Genomic DNA, 21,636 nt, shown 5'->3' with positions numbered 1-21,636 from the left:
GCTGTTTGTTTACTATTCTTTAGTTTGAGGCAAGTCTCACTAAATTACCCAACCTATTCCTGAGTTCATATTATGTTATATTATATTATATATAGTATATTATATATTATAATTCATATTATAAAAGGTGTTGAACTTTTGTATCTCCATGCTTGGCTCTAACCCAGGCTTTGTGCATGCTAAGCAGCCCTCAATTAATTTTTGAGATGGTGTCTTATGATAGTTGGTCTCCAACTTGAAATCTTTGTGGCTCAGGAGTCACAAACTACTCTTTTTATTTTTTATATCCAAAATGTGTTTATTGGGAAGGTTCCCACTCATCTTGAATCAGGGGCTTTCAGTGCTGCTTCCTCCTGAGGAGCGTCCATCCTTCTGTCAGCCTTGCTTTTCCACCTGTGGGCTGACAGGACAGTGGAGCAGCCAACACACAAGACCGTTTGTGCATGGCTAAAGACCTTGGTGATTTTATAGCTTCCTGAGCATTTCACATCCATAAAGTAGGAATTGGGGCTCTGCACCAGGCGTTTTTTCTTGTGTTTCCTCTTCTCTTCCGGAGAGGGATGAAGGAGATCCTTTGCGAGAGGCATGTTCTAGTAGGGAGGTCATCACCGCAGGAAAGGCTAAACCACTCTTTTGATACTGTCCTAAGCAAGTCATTGGCCATGCTGCCTGTGATGTCACATGCCCACATTCTCAGTACCTGGGAAGTGAAGGCAGGAGGGTCAAGAGGTGAAGGTCATCCTCAGCTACACAGTGAGTTAATGGTCAGCTTGGGCTACAAACGGGAAAACGTTGCTGTCTCTCAACTTAGACAGGCATTGCGTCATCACACCACAGCTAGAAAACAACAAGATTAACACTTGCAATTCAGTTTAGAGAAGATACTGCTTAGTAGGGAAAATGAAAATTCCCAAGAGTGAGAGAGCTTCCCAGAGATGAATACTTGCACGTGCCCTGCCCAGGATTCTGTTTATTGTATTATTGTTGTTTGTGAATGATGTGGGAGGGAACACACTCCAGTGCATGTATCAGAGGTCAGAGGACAACGTACAGTCAGAATCAGTTCACTTGTACCTAGAGTTCTGGGGGACCGCACACAAGTCACCCAGCTTGTGTAGAAAGCACTTTGACCTGTGGAGCCATCTCACAGGCCGCCAGGTGGCCTTGTATGTCTTGTGGAGGAACTGGATTGAGATTGAGGAAGTCTTTATCAGAATTGCTCAATTTTGAGCCAGTGGGGAGTTTACCTACTGTAGTGACTGGTTTTGTGTGTCAGTTTGACATAAGCTGTAGTTATCACAGAGAAAGGAGCCTCAGTTGAGGAAATGCCTCCATTAGATCCAGCTGTAAGGCATTTTCTCAACTAGTGATCAAGGGGGGAGGACCCAGCCCATCGTGGGTGGTGCCATCCCTGGGCTGGTAGACCTGGGTTCTATAAGAAAGCAAGCTGAGCAAGCCATAGGAAGCAAGCCAGTAAGTAACATCCCTCCATGGCCTCTGCATCAGCTCCTGCTTCCTGACCTATTTGAGTTCCAGTCCTGACTTCCTTTAGTGATGAACAGCAATGTGGAAGTGTAAGCTGAATAAACCCTTTCCTCCCCTATATAGGTTCTTGGGAGTGAACCAGAGAAACAATCATGCCCTTCTCACACAATCCAGTCATGTGCTGCAGGAGAGCTCACAGAGAGATGATTAACTCATAACCTTCCTTCAAGCAAAGTTTTTACAAATAGGTACTTTTGTGCCTTGCTTAGAAATCAGGGAGCCTGTTTTATTTAAACTGTATTCTTTAAAATATATTCTACAACTGAGTTTGGTGACAAACACCTATAATCCTAGTCACTTGGGAAGTTAAGGCAGGAAGATCACAAATTCTAGCTCTACCTAAGCTATGGAGTGAGTTTACTAGATACCGCCTTAGAATAAAAAAGGGGGATTGGGAGTGGGAGGGAGCCAGATATGCTGACACTAATTTATAATCCCAGCACTTGGGTGGTGGAGTCAGAAAGATAAAATGTTGAAGGCCAGTGTAGGCTGCATGAACTCCAGTCCCCCAAACAGAAGCATCTTGTAAACACTTCACTGTGGCTATTAGCATCTGAGAGGAAGGAAGCAGGACTTTTGAGTTCTGTGCTTCCACAGGCTACATAGTGAGTTAGTTCTATTAGGTCAGCCTAAACAGTAGGGCAAAACCACCATGTCTTAGAGAAAACAACAAAAAGCAAGAAAACATTACAGACAACTGCTTCCCTTGTGTTTGAATTGCAGCTACCTGGAAACTTTTGTTTCTATGCATAAAGATGTCTCTGGTGGACTTGGGGAAGAGGCTGCTAGAAGCTGCAAGGAAAGGCCAAGACGATGAAGTGAGGACGCTGATGGCAAATGGGGCTCCATTCACCACAGACTGGGTAAGCTTAGCCAAAGGCCCAGTGGTGTCCCATGTGTGCCTTAACCAGTCCCTAAGGCTGAGCAGATGTGGAGCTCTCTTCAGCTCCTGTGTCATTCCTTCTAAAAGAAAAGATTTGTTTCACCTCTGTGTGTAGGTTCCCTGTTAGGTTTCCAATTTGAAAAGTCTATGACTATATAGGTAGTAATTGTAGCTGTTAAATACTGGGGAGTTTTCCCTTTTATTTTTGATATTTTAGTTTGCAGATATAATGGTTCATGCCTTTAGTCCTAGAACTTGAGAGGCAGGGGCAGGAAGACCTCTTTGAGGTTGAGGCCAACCAGGTCTACATAGTAATCTCTAAGAAGTCTAAAAAACTACATAATGAGACTCTGTGTCAAACAAACAAACAAACAAATAATTTCCTAAAAATTGTCCTCTGACCCTCATACACATATACCTGGGTATACATGCATACACACACATGCAAATAATATTACAGATACCAGGCAGAATGGTATACATCTTTTATTGAAGCACTGAGTTTGAGAAACCAGCTTGGTCTACAGAGCAAGTTCCAGGACAGCCAGTGCTACACAGAAAAACCCTGTCTTAAGAAAACAAACAAACACCAAAAGTTTGGGGCTGGAGAGATGGCTCAGTGGTTAAGAGCACTGACTGCTCTTCCAGATGTCCAATCCCCAGCAACCACATGGTGTCTTACAACCATCTATAATGGGATCCAATGCCCTCTTCCGGTGTATCAGTGACAGGATGCTCATATACATTAAATAAATGAATCTTAAAAAAAAAGTTTGGTATAATGAACCTATCAACCGACTTTAAAACAAAGCGCTTCAGAAGGTTCGGGTCTGTGTAATAGTGTGGGACGTTACTAATTTTGACGATGGAGTGATGACTGTTATGGTTTGAATACATCATAACCTCAGGGTCCTACTGGTTCATATATTTGTTTGTTTTGAGACAGGGTCTCTCAATAAGCCCTGGGTGTCCTTGGATTTCATCTCACAGAGATCTGCCTACCTCTGCCACCATGCCCACCTCAGAATATTCTTTCTGATATTAAAGAAAAAAAGAAAAGAATCTTGTGAGCCATGTTTAAAATCCTGTCTTCTAGTGAGTCTTACTCAGCAGCTCTATCTCACCTAAAATCACCATGCTTCACAGTTATTCAATGTGTGGCCTCTTTGTCTTCCATTAATAGCACTTTTATTTATTTTGTTGTTCTTAGTGATGTATACATGAGTATGGCTATGTGGGGTATGTACATGTGAGTGAGTCCAGGTGCCCTTAGAGGGTAGGGTGCTGGATCACCAACCGCCGGGATAACCGCTGTGAGTCACCAGGATGGATGCTCTTACCCACTGTTCTCTGCAGCCTCAGTTTATTAATTCTAAAATCCTATTTTTTTTTTAGTCTATCAGTCCAGAAAAATGTTTTCTCCAAGGATCAGTACTATAGGATTCATTTCTTGTGCATATTTTTCTACCCAGAAAGGATAGTTCTTCACAATGAGTGTTATCTTCCCACAGCTTGGAACGTCACCGCTTCACCTTGCAGCCCAGTATGGTCATTATTCCACAGCAGAAGTGCTCCTTCGAGCTGGCGTTAGCAGGGATGCCCGGACCAAAGTGGACAGGACCCCTTTGCATATGGCTGCAGCTGATGGACATGCTCACATTGTGGAACTGCTTGTTAGGGTAAAGCAAGAATGATGGTGGGAGCCTGTAGGTGGTGACACACACCTTTAATTCCCGCAGGTAGAGGCAGGCAGATCTCTGAGTTCTAAACCAGCCTGATCTGCAGAGTGAGTTCCAGGACAGCCAAGGCTACACAGAGAAACCCTGTCTTGAAAAACAAACACAAAAGAATAGTGGACAGACTATGCTATATGACAGACATTTCTTTGTCCACCCCCCCTTTTAAATACAGTAGGAAAGTGGTCTAGAAAGACCTAGTGTAGGTGGTCACTGAGTGGCAATTTTATTTATTTATTTATTTATTTATTTATTTATTTATTTATTTATTATTTATGTTATTCATGGAAACCATGTTTCAAGACTTCATCATGGAGATGATTTTGTTTTGATTTTTTTTTTAAAAGGCTAAACAGATTTTATTGATTTTTCTTTGTTCCTTTTCTGTAGGTGTTCTCTGTACTTAAATCTATTTTTTCAGGTCCTACTCAGCTTTCTGCTAATAAATGCAACAAAATCTGTTCCTTCCCCTTCCTCAACCATCTGTGAAAATTTCCCAGTAATGTCCTTAGCAAACCCATTCAATGAAAGCATAATGTGTCAGCATTCAGGAGGACTTGAGAAATACTTCTCCCCTGATAGTCCTTAAGTGAGAAGTAACGTTAAATGTCTCTGTTTGCTAACGGGATCTTACACATATTGAACAGTTGCTTTCTTACAACAGAGTGGTGCTGATGTGAATGCCAAGGACATGCTACAGATGACAGCTCTGCACTGGGCCACGGAGCACCACCACCGAGATGTTGTCGAGTTACTTATCAAATATGGAGCTGATGTCCATGCTTTTAGCAAATTCGATAAGTCTGCCTTTGACATAGCACTGGAGAAAAACAATACTGAGATTTTGGTCATGCTTCAGGTATGTTCCTTTATATTTCCAAAAGTACACTAATTTATAGATTATTTTGAGGGAGCTGAATTAAAATAGAATTTCCTGGGCTGGAGAAATGGCTCAGCAGTTAAGAGCACTGACTGCTCTTCTAGAGGTCCTGAGATAAAATCCCAGCAACCACATGGTGACTCACTATCATCTATAATTGGATCTGATGCCCTCTTCTGGCATGTCTGAAGACAGCTATAGTGTACTCATGTATAATAAATAAATAAATCTTTAAAAAAAATAAAATTTCTCCCCAGTTTATCAAATTCTAGCATGTCTTAATCATGTGACTCTGTATTGGTACCTCTCTCTCATTAATTTTTTTTTCAGTTGGGACAGGAACTCAAGTAGCCCAGGGTGATCTCAAGTTTTGAATGTAGCTAAAGATGACTTGTAGCCTTCCTGCCTCACATATGCTGGAATCACAGATGTGTACTACCTTTGTTTGAGTCAGAGTCTCACTATGAAGCCAAAGCTAAAGCTAGCCTCTCAAGTAGACCTGCACTTAGGGTTTCTTTCTTTCTCTCTCTCTCTCTCTCTCTCTCTCTCTCTCTCTCTCTCTCTCTCTCTCTCTCTCTCTCTCTCTCTCTCTCTCTCTTTTTTAAAAATAGGATTCTATAAAGTCCTGAGTCATTCAGTGACTAGAAACAACGTTGTGGAAATACTCAGTGCTGACTGACATTGCAAAGCAGAAGTCCACAGACCTTTTCTGGTCTGAGACCTGCCCAGCTTTCAGTCAGCTCCACAGTCCAAGCATCTTCGTTTTTTCTTCCTACTGCTCAGAGTCTCCTCAACCACAACTCTTTGCTCCCTTTACTATTAGTGGGCCCTGAAGAATCTTTCAGGCATCTGTTCTTCTCTGATATATGGGCTTTTGCTTACCTCCTGTTTGCACCAAAGGCTGCTCAGCCTCCTTCCTTTCTGGAGCAGATGTTCTGATTTAGAGAGAGGGAATGTTAGAGATTGGAGGAACATGCCTTAGAATTCATGCACATGTGTGCCTAGTACACTGCACATGAAACAAATAAATTGTAATTGAAAATATTTTAAACTAGCTGTGGAAACATGTGCTTATAATCTCAATGTTGGGGAAGCAGAGATGGATAGTTCCCTGAGCTTGCTAGCCAACCAACCACCCATGCCTACTTGGTGAACTCCAAACCAGTGAGAGGCCCTATCTAAAAAAAAAAAAAAAAAAAAAACAAGGTAGGTAGCATCTGAGGAGCTAGACTCAGGCTGTCTTCTGGCTGCACATGCACACAAATGCATCCTTCCTCCCTCCCTCCCTCCCTCACTCCCTCTCTCTCTCTCTCTCTCTCTCTCTCTCTCTCTCTCTCTCTCTCTCTCTCTCTCTCTCTCTCTCTCTCACACACACACACACACACAGAGAGAGAGAGAGAGAGAGAGAGAGAGACACTCTCTAGGCAATGTGGCACATGTGTATAGAATCCCACCATTTGGAGGTGGAGGTATAAGGATTAGAAGTGCAAACTCACTGGGTGGTGGTAGCACATGTCTTGATCCCAGGACCAGGGAAGCAGAGGCAAGTAGAGCTCTGAGTTCAAGGCTAGTCTGGTCTACAAAGTAAATCCAGTCTCAAAATCAAAGACAAAACCAACTTAAATTTAGGGGCCAGTGAGATGGCTCAGTGGGTAAGGGTGTTTGCTGCCAAGCCAGACAAGCCTGGGTTCATTCCCTGGAACCCACATGCTAGAAAGTGAGAGCTGACACTAACGGTACATGCACACCAACTAAAAACATGCAGAGCCAAGCATGGTGGCACACACCTTTAATCACAGCCCAGGAGGCAGAGGCAGGTGTATCTCTGAATTTTAGACCAGTCCAGTCTCCATACTGAGTCCCCAAACATCCAGAGTCACACAGAGAGATCCAGTCTAAAATAATAATAATCCAGTCTAATAATATTAAATAAATACATTTGAGAGCAAAAAACATTTAATCAGGTCAGTGAACTGACTCAGTAAAGGTACCTGCCAAGTGTAATGAGCTGGGTTTGCTTTTCTGGGCCCACATGCATAACCCCTCCCACACACATATACAAAGAAAAGTAATGTTGTTGTATCATTATTAAGAAAAAAACAATTCAGGGCTGGAGAGATGGCTCAGTGGTTAAGAGCACTGACTATACTCTTCCAGAGGTCCTGAGTTCAATTCCCAGCAACCACATAGTGGCTCACACCATCTGTAATGGGATCGTTGCCCTTATCTGGTGTTTCTGAAGACAGCTACAGTATACTCACATAAAATAAGTAATTTTTTAAAATCTTTAAAAAATTAAATAAAAAGTCCATGCTAGAAAAGTGCAAACAAAAAAAAAAAAATATGTGAAAGAACAGGAAATGTTAAAGAAAAAAAAAAAAGTAGTTGTGTGTGTAGAGGAGCAATGGACCTGGGGTGTGGGACGACAGGTACTTAGCAGGCAGGCTGGGTCTGCATGTGAGCTTCTCATATGGCTAGTACCATGCAGCTAGTGAGATGATGGTCTCTGTGGGCAGTGGGAACATCATAGAAGCTTTGTTTTGTTTTGTATTGTTTTATGAACTGGTCTCTCTGTGTAGCTCTGGTTTTCCTAGAAGTAACTTTTTAGACCCAGCTGTCCTTAAGTTTATCAAGGTCCACATGCCTCTACCTTCTGAGTGCTGGGATTAAAGCTATGTACCACTACCCCAGACAGAAGTGGGTTTTTTTTTTGTTTGGTTGGTTGTTTTTGTTGTTGTTGTTTTGTTTTGTTTATTGAATGGGAGATGAAAGATGTGGCACTTGGATCTTGCATCATGTGGCACTTGCTCTGAAGACCATGCTGGCCTCAAACTCAAAGCGATTCTCCTGTCTCAGTTTCTAGAGTTCTGGGAATACAAGTTTGAACCAGCACATCTGGATTTAGAAACTTAAACCCAGGATTGGTTTGCTTGTTTACAAAGGTAATCTGAGAGTGCATTGGATGGAGAAGACAGCGCTAAGTAGCATATGATTGCTTTCCTCAGGCTAGGCAAGCCTGCCAGGGAGAGCTTCCACTGCGGAAGCTGTGGAGGTTAGGAATCACAGACTGAAGAAAGAATTTAACAGTATCCGGAAAAGGAAGAATCTGTTTCAATTGAAGTTCTTTGTCAAGGGGGTAATTACATATGAAAATAGCTGTTTGTGCATTTTGGGTTTTGTTTGTTTTTCATGACAGCTGGTTTTCAAGAGTGGTTTTTCTCCTCAACGTTGAGTTATTGTTCAAAGTCCTTTCATAACTGGACTTTTTGGTAGTTATCATGTTTGTAGAAAACTTCTGAAAGTAAAAATAAAAGATAAGCATCTTTTCACCAAATTGAGCAGAAATCCTTGGAAGCAAGTGTGTAGCATATGGAACTAGACTTCAAAATCTGCTACTCATTTATCTGCTTGTTATATGTTCTCTTAGGAATTTCTCCAGTGGCAGAATGGAACATGCTGTAGGATAAAGCTCTAGAGAGTATTTTGCTCTGTAGGGATCTCCCGCTAGCATCTTGTCTTGTAGATAATTGATCACAGGATATTAGTGCTGCAGATAACTTTTAGACTATACAGACCAGACCAGTTCCCTTTTTTTTTTTTCCTTTTTTGTTTTCAAGTTAAAATTCAGAGCAGTTAAGTGAAGCATGTTGAAGGCTTTGTGAATAATACACCTTTGCTTTCTCAATTAGAAACAAGCTTGGGGAAGCAAGCTAACATGAGTTGCTTCATTTTGAGAAAAGCTGTAGTCTTAATGAGAGTCCTTAGCTCCCTGAACATCGTATAGCAGACTAGTTCTGCTGGATGGAGCAGGGGAGGGAGGTCAGGTCTGTGGTTCAGTGACTGTGTGATTAACGTGTGCTGACTTTGAAGCTACCTGCTTTGTTTGGCAGGAAGCAATGCAGAATCAGGTGAACACTAACCCCGAGAGAGCCAACCCAGTGGCCAACCCTGTGACTGTGACTGCTCCCTTCATCTTCACCTCTGGAGAGGTCGTTAACCTCGCTAGCTTTGTTTCTTCAGCCAACACCAAAGCAACCTCAGGTAATGTTCTGATAATGAGGCATTCTTTTTCGGCTTAAAAATGAGCAGAATCCTAGTTTCTTAGACATAAATGGATATTCTGTCTTGTACCTACTCTTATAAAAAATACTCCCCAAAATGCTTGGGAGCAAAGCTCTGAGACAGAACACGTGCTGCACGTGTGAGGCTGTAGACTACATCTCTAATTAAAAGTAAAGCCTTCCTCAGACTCTTGATTTTCAGTGTAGACATTGAACCTAGGGTCCCACACACGAGCTGTATTCACAGCCCTCCTTTTTTCTGTTTACTGTTTCTTTGGTTTATTTAAGGGAGGGTCTCACTGTATTGCAGGAGGGCCTTGGCCTAATTCTATAGTTAATGCTGGCCTTGAATTTGTAGCAGTCTTCCTGCCTCAGCCTCTTAATTGCTGGGACTACAGCTATGAACCACCACAGACCAATTTATAATAACTTTAAAAGCCAAGAAATTTTTCTTTTTTAAAAAAGGAAGATTGTGGGGAATTATAGTCAAGGGAATAAAAATGAACATTGTTAAAAATGAAATGTTCTACAGATTTATCTGTCAAAAAGTTGTGCCTCCAAAAAAATGTCTTTTAAATAAAGAAAAGGTTATACCTCACCCAGTTTGGTGACACATGCCTATAATTCCAACAGTCCAGAAGGAGGATGTAGGAGGGTCAGGAATTTAAGGCTAAGATTTACTACCTTAAACCCATCTCAGAAGTCTCAGTGACTTGCTGCACATCTTTAATCTTGGCACTCAGGAAGCAGAGCAAGACGGATCTCTCTCTTCCAGGACAACCTGTTCTATAATAAAGCAGCAGTTAAACAAACAGCAAACAAAGGTTATGCTTTAGCTAACATGTAGCCTGGTATTACAGTGCTTGCCCAGCATGTACCAGCCCAGGTTCACGTTCCATTACTGCATAAGCAGCACATCCATGTAACCGTAGCACAAAGAAGGTGTAATTTAAGGGGGAAAAAAAGCTATACCTGACCCTAAAATGAAAATATAACGGTATCTAGGTGTGGTACTTCTAAGGGAAATAATTAACTATTCTTAGTTTAAAACAGTAACAATCAAAATAAAATAAAAATTAGTGGCTGTTGAAATCTTAATATAAAAGAGGCACATGTAATTATTTAAATAGAGTAAACTTAATTTGTAAGCCAGGTAATGGTGTCTCATTCCTTTGACATCAGCACTTGGGAGGAGAAACCCTGTTTTGAAACAAATGGAAAAACCTAAACTCCATTTGTTCATGAGCATATATGTTGTTTGTTTGTGTGTAGCTTTTGTTTGATTTTGTTTCATTATGTGATTTAAACTGGCATACGTTAGCCCTCATCACTGAGATTTCTGGGTTGGGATAAATGTTGTGTGTATGTGCTTATATTATTAAAAGCAGAGAAAGTACTTAGTTCAGTCAACTGACATCTGCGTGGTTTCTGGGGCTAGATAGAGTAGTGCTAAGACAAGGTCTTATAGACTAGAATGGCCTTGAATTTGTAGTCCCCCTGCCTGCACACCTAGGATAGTCCCTCCACCTTCCCAGTCCTAGTATACAGGTGTTTGCTACACATCTAGCCTGAGATTGCATATTTTAAACTCTAAAAAAGAGCAAATGAGTTTATTTTTAACATTTTCTTTTAAAAATATGTGTTCTGTATGTAATAGAGGAACTTGCAACCTCAAATAAATTCCTAATTCTTGGCTAATTTTTTTGTTTGTTTGTTTGTTTCTGACTTAGATTAAAGACTAGGCTGGGTGTGACAGCATGGGGACTCACACAGTAATCAGAGCTCTTTGAGTGTAAGGCCTTACATAGCAGGTTCCAGGCCAGCCAGAGCTACTGAGTTTGACCCTATTTCAAACAAAAACCAAACCAAAACAAAAAAAACCCAAGCTAAGTAAATAGTAAAGCATGTGGTGTTATATTTCTGTACTCCCAGCGTTCAGAAAAGTACTACAGCAGTAATACTACCAGAAGTTCCAGGCCAGCCTGAACTACATAATGAGAATCTGTCTTCAATAAATAAATAGAAAATATGTAAAAGCAAATGAATAAAAATAAATAACTGAGCTGGGAACATGGCTCTCTCTTAGAACTCTTGCCTACCATGTACAAGACACTGGATTCAATCCTAGTACCTAAAGAAAAATTAGAGTAACTATATTCCCAGGCAAGTATGTCAAAGGAAGGATCTTAAATTACTTTGAAGACGAAATGGCAAATAAAAGCTTCCAGTGATTAAACCACTATCCAAAGAGCTCCAGCTGCACTTGTAGCAGAGGATGGCCTTGTTGGGCATCAATGGGAGGAGAAACCCTTGGTCTTGCCAAGGCTTGATGCTGTAGTGTAGGGGAATGTCAGGGTGGGGAGGCAGAAGGGGGTGGGTGGGTGGACACCTTCATAGAAGCAGGGGGAGGATTGATGGGATTGGGGATATGGAGGGGAATCTGGGAAAGGGGATAACATCTGAAATGTGAATAAAATATATCCAATAAAATCAGAAAAAAAATGCCAATGAGGGCTGGAGTGGTAAGACTGAAGCAGGAAAGTCATGAGCTAGAAGCCAGGGGAGGACCAGGGGGAGAGGTAACAATGTGAAACCCACCAGAAGCCAACAGTGAGCTTCATGTGTAATCTCATAAGTTAGCTTTGTTTGTTGTTGAGACAGGGTTTCACTGTAGATAACCCTGGTTGTCCTGGGACTCAGGAATCCTCATCTGCCTCCCAAACACTGTGTGCGCCACCAAACACTTGGTTTTTTTCAGTTCATTTTTGGACTTTTTTTTCAGACAGGATCTCTATGTAGTCCTGGCTGTCCTGAAACTTGTTATGTAGACCATGATGGCCTCACATAAAAAGAGATCAGCACACACCTTTAATCCCAGCACTTGGGAGGCAGAGGCAGACAGAGCTCTGAGTTTATGGCCAGCCTGGTCTACAGAGTGAGATCCAGGACAGCCAGATCTACACAGAGAACCCTGTATGGGAAAATAAAGACAAATAAAAGGAGACCAGCCTGGCTTAATCAGGGTGTCCCAGGTTCTATTTCAGGAGAACAAATTGGCCACTTCCTGGGTAGCAGCATCTGAAGCTGACATCTGCTTCTGTGTAAGCATACACTACCTACAAAAGAATTACCAACAGGCTGTAGGCTGTGCTCTGGGTACTATCTAGCCCACGCTCTCTTATAATGTATTCAACAAACTATTCTTCCCCCAAAATATAGTTATACATGTAAATAAATATGCATATATTTATATGTTCCTTGTTCTTAAGATAGTCTCATTTAGCCTGAGCTCACCTGCAACTTGTATAGCCAAAGATGACCTTGAACTTAGGACCCTCCAGCCTCTGTGTTCTGAATGCTGGTTTACAGTTTTATGCCTCACCCTGCTGGGAATAGAAACCAGGGCTTCAGATGTTCTAGGGAGACAAGCACGATACCAGCAGAGCTGCATTCATAGTGCAGCAGTCCTGGCAGCTGCAACCTGTATTGACTTAATTCCCTGTTAGCTGACAAGTGTCATTGGGGTCCAGGTCCATCATCACAAAACAGGGCAAATAAGGCTGGATTTGGGGGAAAATACGTTGATGCTTGCCATAATCTCTGAAATTATTATAAAAGACCAAAGGGAAATGAAACTCATTACATAAAATGTGTACTTCTGCAGAAATGTTGAGTTAGACCAGTTTATTGTCAGCACTAATTCACTGATGTTTGCTGTGAGAACAGCAACAGATACATGAGTAAAACACTCCGCACAATTTTTACAAGCACATCATGTTATGGTTAAAGTAGGTAATAGTGGTTTTCAAAGCATTCATCTAAAGCATTGTTGGGCATTTGGAATTGGAAACATGAGGCTTGTATTAGATATGGAGGTGCATGGTTACAGTCCAACACTTAGAAGGTGATGGCAGAAGAATCAGAGTTCAAAGCCAGGCTTGGCTACATGGCAAGTTTGTGGCCAGCCTGTGCTACATAAGGCCCTGTTTCAAAAAGCAAAGCTAAATAAATAAAACGTAAAGTTTGGGGAAAATATGTTTATTTGAGACAGATTTTCACTGTGTAGTTTAAGATGGCCTTAGACTTGTAGTGAGCCGTTTGCCTGGCTCCGCTCTGGAGTGCTGAGACCATAGGTATTTCCAATTCTTTATCCAGGTTCAAAACTTGAGGCTCCTAAGCATGTGTGCTCTGTAAGTCTGTCCTTTTCCGTCATTATCTGCCAATGGACAGTGCGGTAGTGCAGCCCAGGAGCCCGTGCCCTCAGTATGCTCTGTAAGCCTGCTGCCTAGGAGAGCTGCATGGAGGCCTTGGGCATAGGTGATATCATGTCCTGCTGGTCCTGATCCTGGCACTGGCAGTGGACAATACATACGGGATGTAGTAGGCTTTGCCAAGCACATTGAATTAATCTACTGCTGTCAGTTTTGTTTAAGCCTTAAAGGTTTTAAAATTTTTTAATATTTATTTTGTGGAGAGAGTGGGACATGCTGGAGCATGTGTGGAGTTGGACGATAGGTCTCAAGAGGTGACCTTCTCCCTTCCACCATTTGGGTTCTAAGGCTCAAACTGGGGTCATCAAGCTTGGCAGCAAGCACCTTTACCTGCTGAGCCATCTCAGCCTTAAAAGAATTTTAACAACACAATCTGATGAAATCCATTTGGATTAGGAAACACAGTAAGGATGGAATAAAGGCCAAGGATTTGATGTCCTTTGCTTCTCCTTTCCACTGGACCTCATTTTCCCTTTCTAATGGATTTGCTGACCCTGTGCCTTAGCATTGCAGGGGTCAAATCCTACCACCTCAGGACTGACCACACTTGCAGCCCTCGCTCAGGCATCAGCCCCCTTGTCCGTCTTTCTCAGAGCCACAGCTTGATGGTCAATCTGCTGAATGGATTACAGTTTCTTTTGTTTTTAATTCTCCAGCAGCTTTAAATTATATGAAATATCAAAGAACTCTACCAGGTATCGTGGCACACACTTTAATCCCAGTAGTTGGGAGGCAGAGGCAGGCAGATCTTTGTGAGTTTAAGGACAGCCTGGTCTATAGATAGTATTCCAGGATAGCCAGGGCTACTCAGAGAAACCACATCTAAAAAAATGAAAGAAAGGAAGAAACAAAGAAAGGAGAGGAAAGAAGAAAAGAAGGAAAAGTAGAATATTGACCCCACAGTCTGGCTTCTGCTCCTCGTCATACCACGTGTGCTTGAACATGGCTGGGAGTAAGTTCTGGCATTTCCAGTGTTGCTGGGCATATGTGTGGCAGAACACTCTTCTGATAACTAAAACAGTAATGTGGCTCAGCAGGTGAGTGCTCCCACCAGGCCTAACAACCCAGGAACTCACATGGCAGATAGAAAACCAATTTGAACCAATTCCTACACATCATTATGGCCTTTGGGTGCACCACACACTCATAAAGTAAACATTTTTTTTTTTAATTTTTAAATGTCGAGTTACATGGCCACTGAAGAAGTTATATAACTTGTGAAGAAAAGTCTTGGGAATTCATATAGCTGGGAGCAGATAATTGGAGGAAGTACGCTCCTGTAAACCCCAGAAGGGTCTGGTTGCCTGCTCTTTCTTAATGACAGCCATGTTGTGACATCTCGGCTTTTTTTTTTTTCTTTTACTATTTTATTGTGTTTTTATACCTCTACCTTCCTTCCAACCCTTATTCCATTCTAATCCCTTTCAAGTCCCCAACACTAGGTAGGAGAGAAAGAAGGGGACATAGATCTCTTTTGACTACTTCCTGCTGATTAGCATTGGGAGCCATGGGGACAAGTCCAGTCTTTGTCAGGATATCTCCAACCCTTTCTCATCAAACCACAGCGGCTGCCATCGGCCCTCTGGAGCGCTCTCTTTTCTCCCGTCCCCAGAATTAAACTATCCACAGCTGGCAAAAATTATACTGCTGCTATGCAGGAGGCAAATCATAATCACCTGTGAAGCAGCCTCTTACCCAACACCTGGGATTAAAACAAACACATCCACAAAACCAAAACTCTCCCTGAAGTGACATCATTCTTGCATTGACATTTGGGTGATGAGAACTTCCCTTCACTCCCAATCATTTTTCTTAAGTTTCATAGGCATGAGTGTTTGTTTGCCTGCATGCCTACGTCCTGTGTGTGTGCCAAGGAGGCCAAAAGACTGTGTCAGATCCTCTGGAACTGGAGTTACAGTGGTTATGAGATAGTGGGTAGTGAGAACTGAACCCAGGTCCTTTCCAAGAGCAGCCAGTGTTAATCGCTGAGCCATCTCTCCAGCCCCACTAGACATTTTCAATAACTACTATAAGAAGGTGCTTTCATTTTAACTCTAGGTGTGGGGTGGTGGACTGCTGAAGACTGGCCAATGCAGCTGACCATGATTTAATGCCTCGTTCTCTAGCAGACATGTTTCTGCAGTGGCGTGACATTTGGAATTGTGGGAACTTTTCAGGAGTCTATAAATGCTAGGGCCCTAAGTAGTGAGGTGGGTGGTTGTTGATCATTAGAGAGGTTGGTTGCAGTTTCTTAGTAGCTGTGGTCAAAGAAGAAACAAAAGGAAAGAAATTGGATTTTTTTTATTATGGAAAAAATATTTCTTTTGAAATTATTTTCATTTAGAAATAGAAAACCTCATAGGAAGGTGGAAAGAGACAAAAACCACAAAGCATCCAGGCAATGTTTTCCTTCATGAGTTTGTCACCCCCTCATTGATTCACTAGTCCCACATGAGAAAAGACTCAGCCACCCACAGTAATGTTATTAATAGGGATGTGGATCAGTTTCACAAGGAAGCCAACGAATCCCATGATAGCAAATCCTATCGCTGTGGCCATGGCGATCTGGAATTCTTTTCTATCGGGTTTGGTACATCTTTTAACCAGCTGAACCAAAGCCCTTTACAAACTGCTGACTTGGCTCAACAAACTGCATTACTTGATCCATGTTTGTGGGATGGGGGTGCAAGACAGTAGAGGCACGTAGCTTAAGAGAGACTTGAGCCCAAGGAACTGGAAGCTGGTCTTTTTTAACATTTCTCTCCTGTCTATCCTTAGTTCTCTCCTGTCTAGTGTTGGGGTGAAGTGTGTGTGTGTGTGTGTGAGATAAAGGGTTGAAAAAAAAACCCAAAACCAACAAAAACTGGGTATATAAGGTAATTTCTCAGGTTGGGAGTGGTGATGCTTACCTTTGAACCTAATTCTCAGGAAAAGGATGCAGGCAGATCTCTAATCTGTGAGTCTGAGGCCAGCCTGATCTACATAGTGAGTTCTAGGACTACATAGACCCTGTCTCAAAAAAATATTTTTTTAACTTGGATATGTACAAGTTAGTGGTGTGGCAGAATATTAATAGAAACATACTATGGTAAGCGATCCTTACTGTTTTAGTTTGCTCGCTGGTTTGGAGTAAATCACTTACATTCTCCAGGTTGTTATTGTCTTCATCTGGCATGGAGGTGGTTTTAGATTTCCACCATGACATTCAACAGTTCTTTGTGGTTTCTTTGGATCGGGATCATTTGATTGTTTTGTTGTTTCTGAATTAGGGTTTTATTCCCTTGCCTTTACCTCCCAAGTACAACAATTACAGGTGCATGCCATCACACCCGGTTTATTCTTCTTTTCCATGAGGTGCAACCAGATTATTTTCATTGAGTTTCCTTCTGTGTCTCCTATGGATGGACCAGTGCCACTTATTCAGAGTTCTCTGTGACTCCCGCTACAAAGGCATTCAGGAGTGGCGGGCATTACTTGCTCTAGCAGTGCATGGCCTATGTATGGGTTATTGACCAACCAGTGTCACCTGCACTGACGTGTGTAGACGCTCAGGACTGCCCTGGAGCACAGTGAGCACTGTGGGGCAGCTCTTGTTTATAAGGTGTGTCGGGTAGGAAAGCCTGTCTGTTAGACTTAACCCATTCACTATTTGCTGTAAATTCCCATATTCTTTTTATTTTAAAGAGATTTATTTATTTTATGTATGTGGGAACACTGTTGCTGTCTTCAACACACCAGAAGAGGGCATCAGATCCCATTACAGATGGTTGTGAGCCATCATGTGGTTGTTGGGAATTGAACTCAGAACCTCTGGAAGAGCAGTCAGTGATCTTAACCACTGATCATCTCTTCAGTCCCAAATTCCCGTATTCTTAAATTATCTATACTAATTTAGTTTTTTTTCCCCCCAAGTTTTATAGATTTATTTAGACTTTCAAGATGCTGCCTAAAAATGATTCTAAGATCTTGGGGAAATGCAGCCTATCATACTATGGGAAAATCCCAATGCCTATTACCCTGTTAAAGCTGATGATGCTGGCCCCCAAACAAAAAAATTTAGCAGACACACAGAAACAGGCTAGGATGTAGCTCATATGAGTGTGTACCTAGCTTTCACAAGGTCCTGACAAGACCATGGAAATCAGGCATGGTGACACACACCTGTAATTCCAGCACTTGGGAGATAGAAGCAGAAGGATCATCCTTAGCTGTGTATTGACTTTGACATTATCCTGGACTACATGAGACCCTGTCTCCACTGCTCCTAAAAAGTGTATGTATTAGCTTAGTTGTATTTGAGACCAGGACTCATGTAGCCTAGGCTAACCTCAAACTCCATATGTAGCTTGGAATTTGAGATCCCCATGCCTTTGTCTCCCAGATACGAGGATTATAGTTATACCTGGCAAGTTTAAGTGTATTTGAACTAACATTTCAAAATGTATATATGCATAGGACCTCTCTCTCTCTCCTCTCTGTCTCTCTGTGTCTCTCTCTCTCTCTCTCTCTTTCTCTCTCTTTCATGTTTTTTTTTTTTGTTTGTTTGTTTGTTTTGTTCTGTTTTTGAGCTTGTTTCTTGGAACAGAATCTCACTACATAGCCCAGGCTAGCCTAGAACTCTATGTTGATTCTCCTACCTCACCCTCAGACATTGTGATTACAGGATATGCTGCCACATTGCACCTAGAACCTGTCTTTGTTGAGCACTATTAACATCTTAGGACATTTTTAGAAAATCCAGTTCTAGTGAATTCCTTGTGCTCTTTTGCTCTGATTTATTTATAAAGGCTTTTCTGAACAGTTATTGTTGCTCAGTCCTATAATCCTAGCACTTAGGAGGCTGAGGCAGATTGAGCAGCCTGGGCACAGAGTAAAGCTCTATCTTAAAAACTCAACCATCTCCAAAACACAAAAATCAAATGAAGAAAGAAAAATAGATATTAAAAAAAAAAAAGCTCGGATGGAGATATGGCTCAGTGGCTAAGAGCACTGACTGCTCTTCCAGAGGTTCTGAGTTCAATTCCCAGCAACCACATGGTGGCTCACAACCATCTGTAATGGGATCCGATACCCACTTCTGGTGTGTCTGAAGACAGCAACAGTGTACCTATATATAATAAATAAATAAATCTTTAAAAAAAAAAAAAAAAAAAAAAGCTCAACCATTTTTTTCTTTTTCAAAAATACTTTGAATGGTATTTCAAAGAAGATGATGTATTCTTCAAACAGAAAAGTGTACTCTTATTTTTTTATTAAATGAACTTGATGTTTTAAATTCACTTTTGTTATCTCTAGCTGATTTAGAAGAAATCGAAGAAGGAAATTCTCTTGACTCCTCAATCCAGCAAGTGGTGGGGAGTGGAGGCCAGAGGGTCATCACCATAGTGACTGATGGAGTCCCTCTGGGTAATATCCAAACCTCAATCCCTACTGGAGGCATTGGTCAGCCCTTTATTGTAACTATGCAAGATGGACAGCCAGGTGAGTTCTACCCAGTAGTCAATTGCTTATTTAGAGATATTTTAGATCTGCCATATTCCCCTAAAATTGAGGCATTAAGACAGATTGCAGGAGAAGGGAAAGCTCGGAGAGGATAGAAGAAGCTCTGAGAAGAAGCAATCAGCAGGCTCCCCAGACTTCATTAGTTTCCCTAGGAGACAGTTTGTGAGTGAATGTGAGCACCTCGTCCACATGTGAGCATGCCTGTGGGATCCGCAGGGAAGGGTGGGCCACCAAGTCAGGAAACACAGCAGACACTGGGCAGTCAGGTACTCAGCACCAGGGCTGCAGAGTGAAAGAGGATCTCACCACACAGGCTGAGGATGCACTCAGTTCATAGAGTGCTGTGTACCCTGTAAGAGAGCACCCTCCACAAGTCAGGGAGAAAGGAAGGAACCAAGCCTTCCCACACCTTGGTCTTATCCCCCATCCTCTAGAAAATAGATCGTGTAAGGAAACCTGTAGGCACTGTGATGTTCATAATGGCAGTTCTTGTATAGGGAAGATGATGTAGGTGTAGCGGTCACTCATGTGCAAACCCTTTGTAAATTAGCTCAGGGCCATCTAACTTTACCCAGCCGGCACTATTCCCTTTGTGATCTTTGAATCCTTTTGTAGTCAGATATCTCTACCACTACTGTCAGAATCTCCTCCGTAAGCCAGGTTCATGCTGTGACCTTCAGGTTCCCTCATGCTTGGGACACCTTTCTGATTTCTCTGTGGCCCTGCATCTCACCTTTTGACTTCAAGCTTGTGTTCTGTTGATTTGAGTTTTGCTTTGTGAGAGACAGGGTCTTGTAGCCCTGCTGTAGACCAGGCTGAGCTCAAGCTGAGAGATGTGCCTGCGTCTGCCCTGAGCACTGAGGCTAAGGCTGTGTGCGCCCAGAGCTGAGACTCCAGACATTAAAGAGATATCACAGTGGGTCAGGTGGCATGCTGGTGACTGGAGATTCCAAACACTAAAGAAAGATGATAGAAAACATGTCAGGGGAAATGGGGTATGGCTTGATGGTAGAACACTTGCCTGCCTTACAAGAAGCCTTTCCCAATATATAATATTAAATTCACCGTTCTCTACTTAAAATCAAACAAGCCTTCTTTGTATAATGTGTGCTCACTTTCTCCCATTGGTGTGCTTTGGCTTGTAGTTCTAACTGTGCCTGCTGGTCAGGTTGCAGAGGAGACGATAATTGAAGATGAAGAAGAGGAAGAAGAGAAGTTGCCTCTGGTGAAGAGACCGAGGATGGCAGAGATGACAAACAGTGTGGAGGAAATGAAGGTAATGAATGAGTTCTCATCAGTGCACGAGGGGAAAGGAGGGAGGTGGGTGCTGTGGTGATGGGGTTGAAGCCCTCCTCATTTTTCTGTCTTCCGTGTGGAAAGTTCATTCTCAGGGGTTCTTATTGTGTTTGCTTTACAGGACGGCAGTGAAAGAGAGCTTCTGCAGCAACAGCTCCAGGAGGCCAACCGAAGAGCCCAGGAGTACAGACACCAGCTCCTCAAGAAAGAGCAGGAGGCAGAGCAGTATCGGCTCAAGCTGGAGGCTATGGCTCGGCAGCAGCCCAACGGCGTTGATTTCACTGTGGTTGAGGAGGCAGCTGAAGTGGATGCTGTAGTGGTGACAGAAGGAGAAGAGGTAGAAAGAGCAACACAAGCAATGAAGTCAGGAAGGACCACGGAGCCTCACACTAGTGTTTCCATAGAAACTGTTTCCTCCTAACGCCCAATGGCCACGACTTGTGCTCCTTCATCTTAATTCTTTTTAAGAAGAAATTACAGAGGGCAAGTATTGTGCACAAATTAAAATGTCCTTAAGAAGGGAACAATAGCAGAGCTTAATTAAGGCCTGAGCCTAGGAAGGCTGCATGTACAGCTGGAAAACTCAGAGGCACTTTAGAGGCATCTGAGGGACCAAAGGACCAGGACCAAATCTCTCAGCTCATATCGTTGCTTTAAACAGTACTGGGCATTGTGGGTTGTTGTTGTTGTTGTTGTTTTTAAATAGTTAGCTTTATATCAAAAGATTTTAAGATAATACTTGTAATACATACACCAAGAGCCTTTAATAATTATACCTGAAAATTTTCAAGTGACCTGAAAAATTTGCCTTAGATTTATGAAACTGATAAGGTTGTAGGAAACCTCTTCTTGAGGAAGAGTAGGGATACCATACATTTCTAAAGGAACGGGCACACAAGTTCTCCCTAATTAATTTACTGAAAAGAAATCTATATGCCAGGCCTGGCAGTACACACCTGAGATGTCAGCACTCAGGAAGCTGTGACAGAAAGCTTTTTGGGATCAGCCTGAGCTAAAGAGAGTCCTTCTATAAATGAGGGCCAGATGTTACATATAGTGCATGCCTTTAGTTCCAACACTCGAGACACAGGCAGATCTCTGTGAGTTCAAGGCCATGTAATCTACATACCAGGTTCCAGGCCAGCCAAGGCTGCATAGTGAGACCCTGTCTCCAAATGAAGCAGAACGGAGAAGGGATGGTTAGGAATAGTGTTTGCTCTTCCAGAGAACCTTGGTTCCATTCCCAGCACCCAAATCAAGCTGCTCACAATTACATGTAACTCCAACTCCCAGGGATCATGCCCTTTTTTGACATGTGGATACCCACACATATACATTTATATATACATATAAATATTTTTAAAAATTAATAACAAAAAATTAAGTTTGGTAAATGCAGTGGTTCACACTTTGGGAACCTGAAACAGGAAGATTGCCATGAGTTTGAAGCCAGCCTGAACTT

The 21,636-nt window shown here is 42.2% G+C and overlaps 1 protein-coding gene and 2 pseudogenes across 7 annotated transcripts; 1 reads left to right on the top strand and 2 right to left on the bottom strand.

Moving 5' to 3' along the window:
* Positions 1-337: 337 nt before the first annotated feature.
* Positions 338-587, bottom strand: LOC308419456 (small ribosomal subunit protein eS27-like; annotated as a pseudogene). The gene has a single exon. The product of its transcript is annotated as a small ribosomal subunit protein eS27-like (transcript).
* Positions 588-2,300: 1,713 nt separating this feature from the next.
* On the top strand, positions 2,301-20,700 carry GABPB2 (GA binding protein transcription factor subunit beta 2; the record flags this gene model as incomplete). 5 transcript variants are annotated; one of them, XM_080916593.1, is made up of 8 exons in its annotated part: positions 2,301-2,408; positions 3,940-4,107; positions 4,829-5,023; positions 8,935-9,085; positions 13,882-13,977; positions 18,672-18,857; positions 20,024-20,154; positions 20,296-20,700. In XM_080916593.1, 8 exons carry the CDS (start codon positions 2,301-2,303, stop codon positions 20,593-20,595), a joined length of 1,335 nt encoding a protein of 444 aa, XP_080772719.1. In that variant the 3' UTR covers positions 20,596-20,700. The 5 variants fall into 5 exon arrangements, with proteins under 5 accessions (XP_080772719.1, XP_080772718.1, XP_080772721.1 ...); XM_080916592.1 differs by having other exon boundaries at positions 3,910-4,107; XM_080916595.1 differs by lacking the exon at positions 3,940-4,107.
* Positions 15,840-16,044, bottom strand: LOC308420527 (protein transport protein Sec61 subunit gamma-like; annotated as a pseudogene). Its single transcript has one exon. The product of its transcript is annotated as a protein transport protein Sec61 subunit gamma-like (transcript).
* Positions 20,701-21,636: the final 936 nt, after the last annotated feature.

The sequence above is a fragment of the Micromys minutus genome (genome assembly GCF_963924665.1).
Source record: "Micromys minutus genome assembly, chromosome: 4".
Lineage (NCBI taxonomy): Eukaryota > Metazoa > Chordata > Mammalia > Rodentia > Muridae > Micromys > Micromys minutus.
Note: the sequence above shows the minus strand (reverse complement) of the source record. Positions and strands in the feature narration are given on the sequence as shown.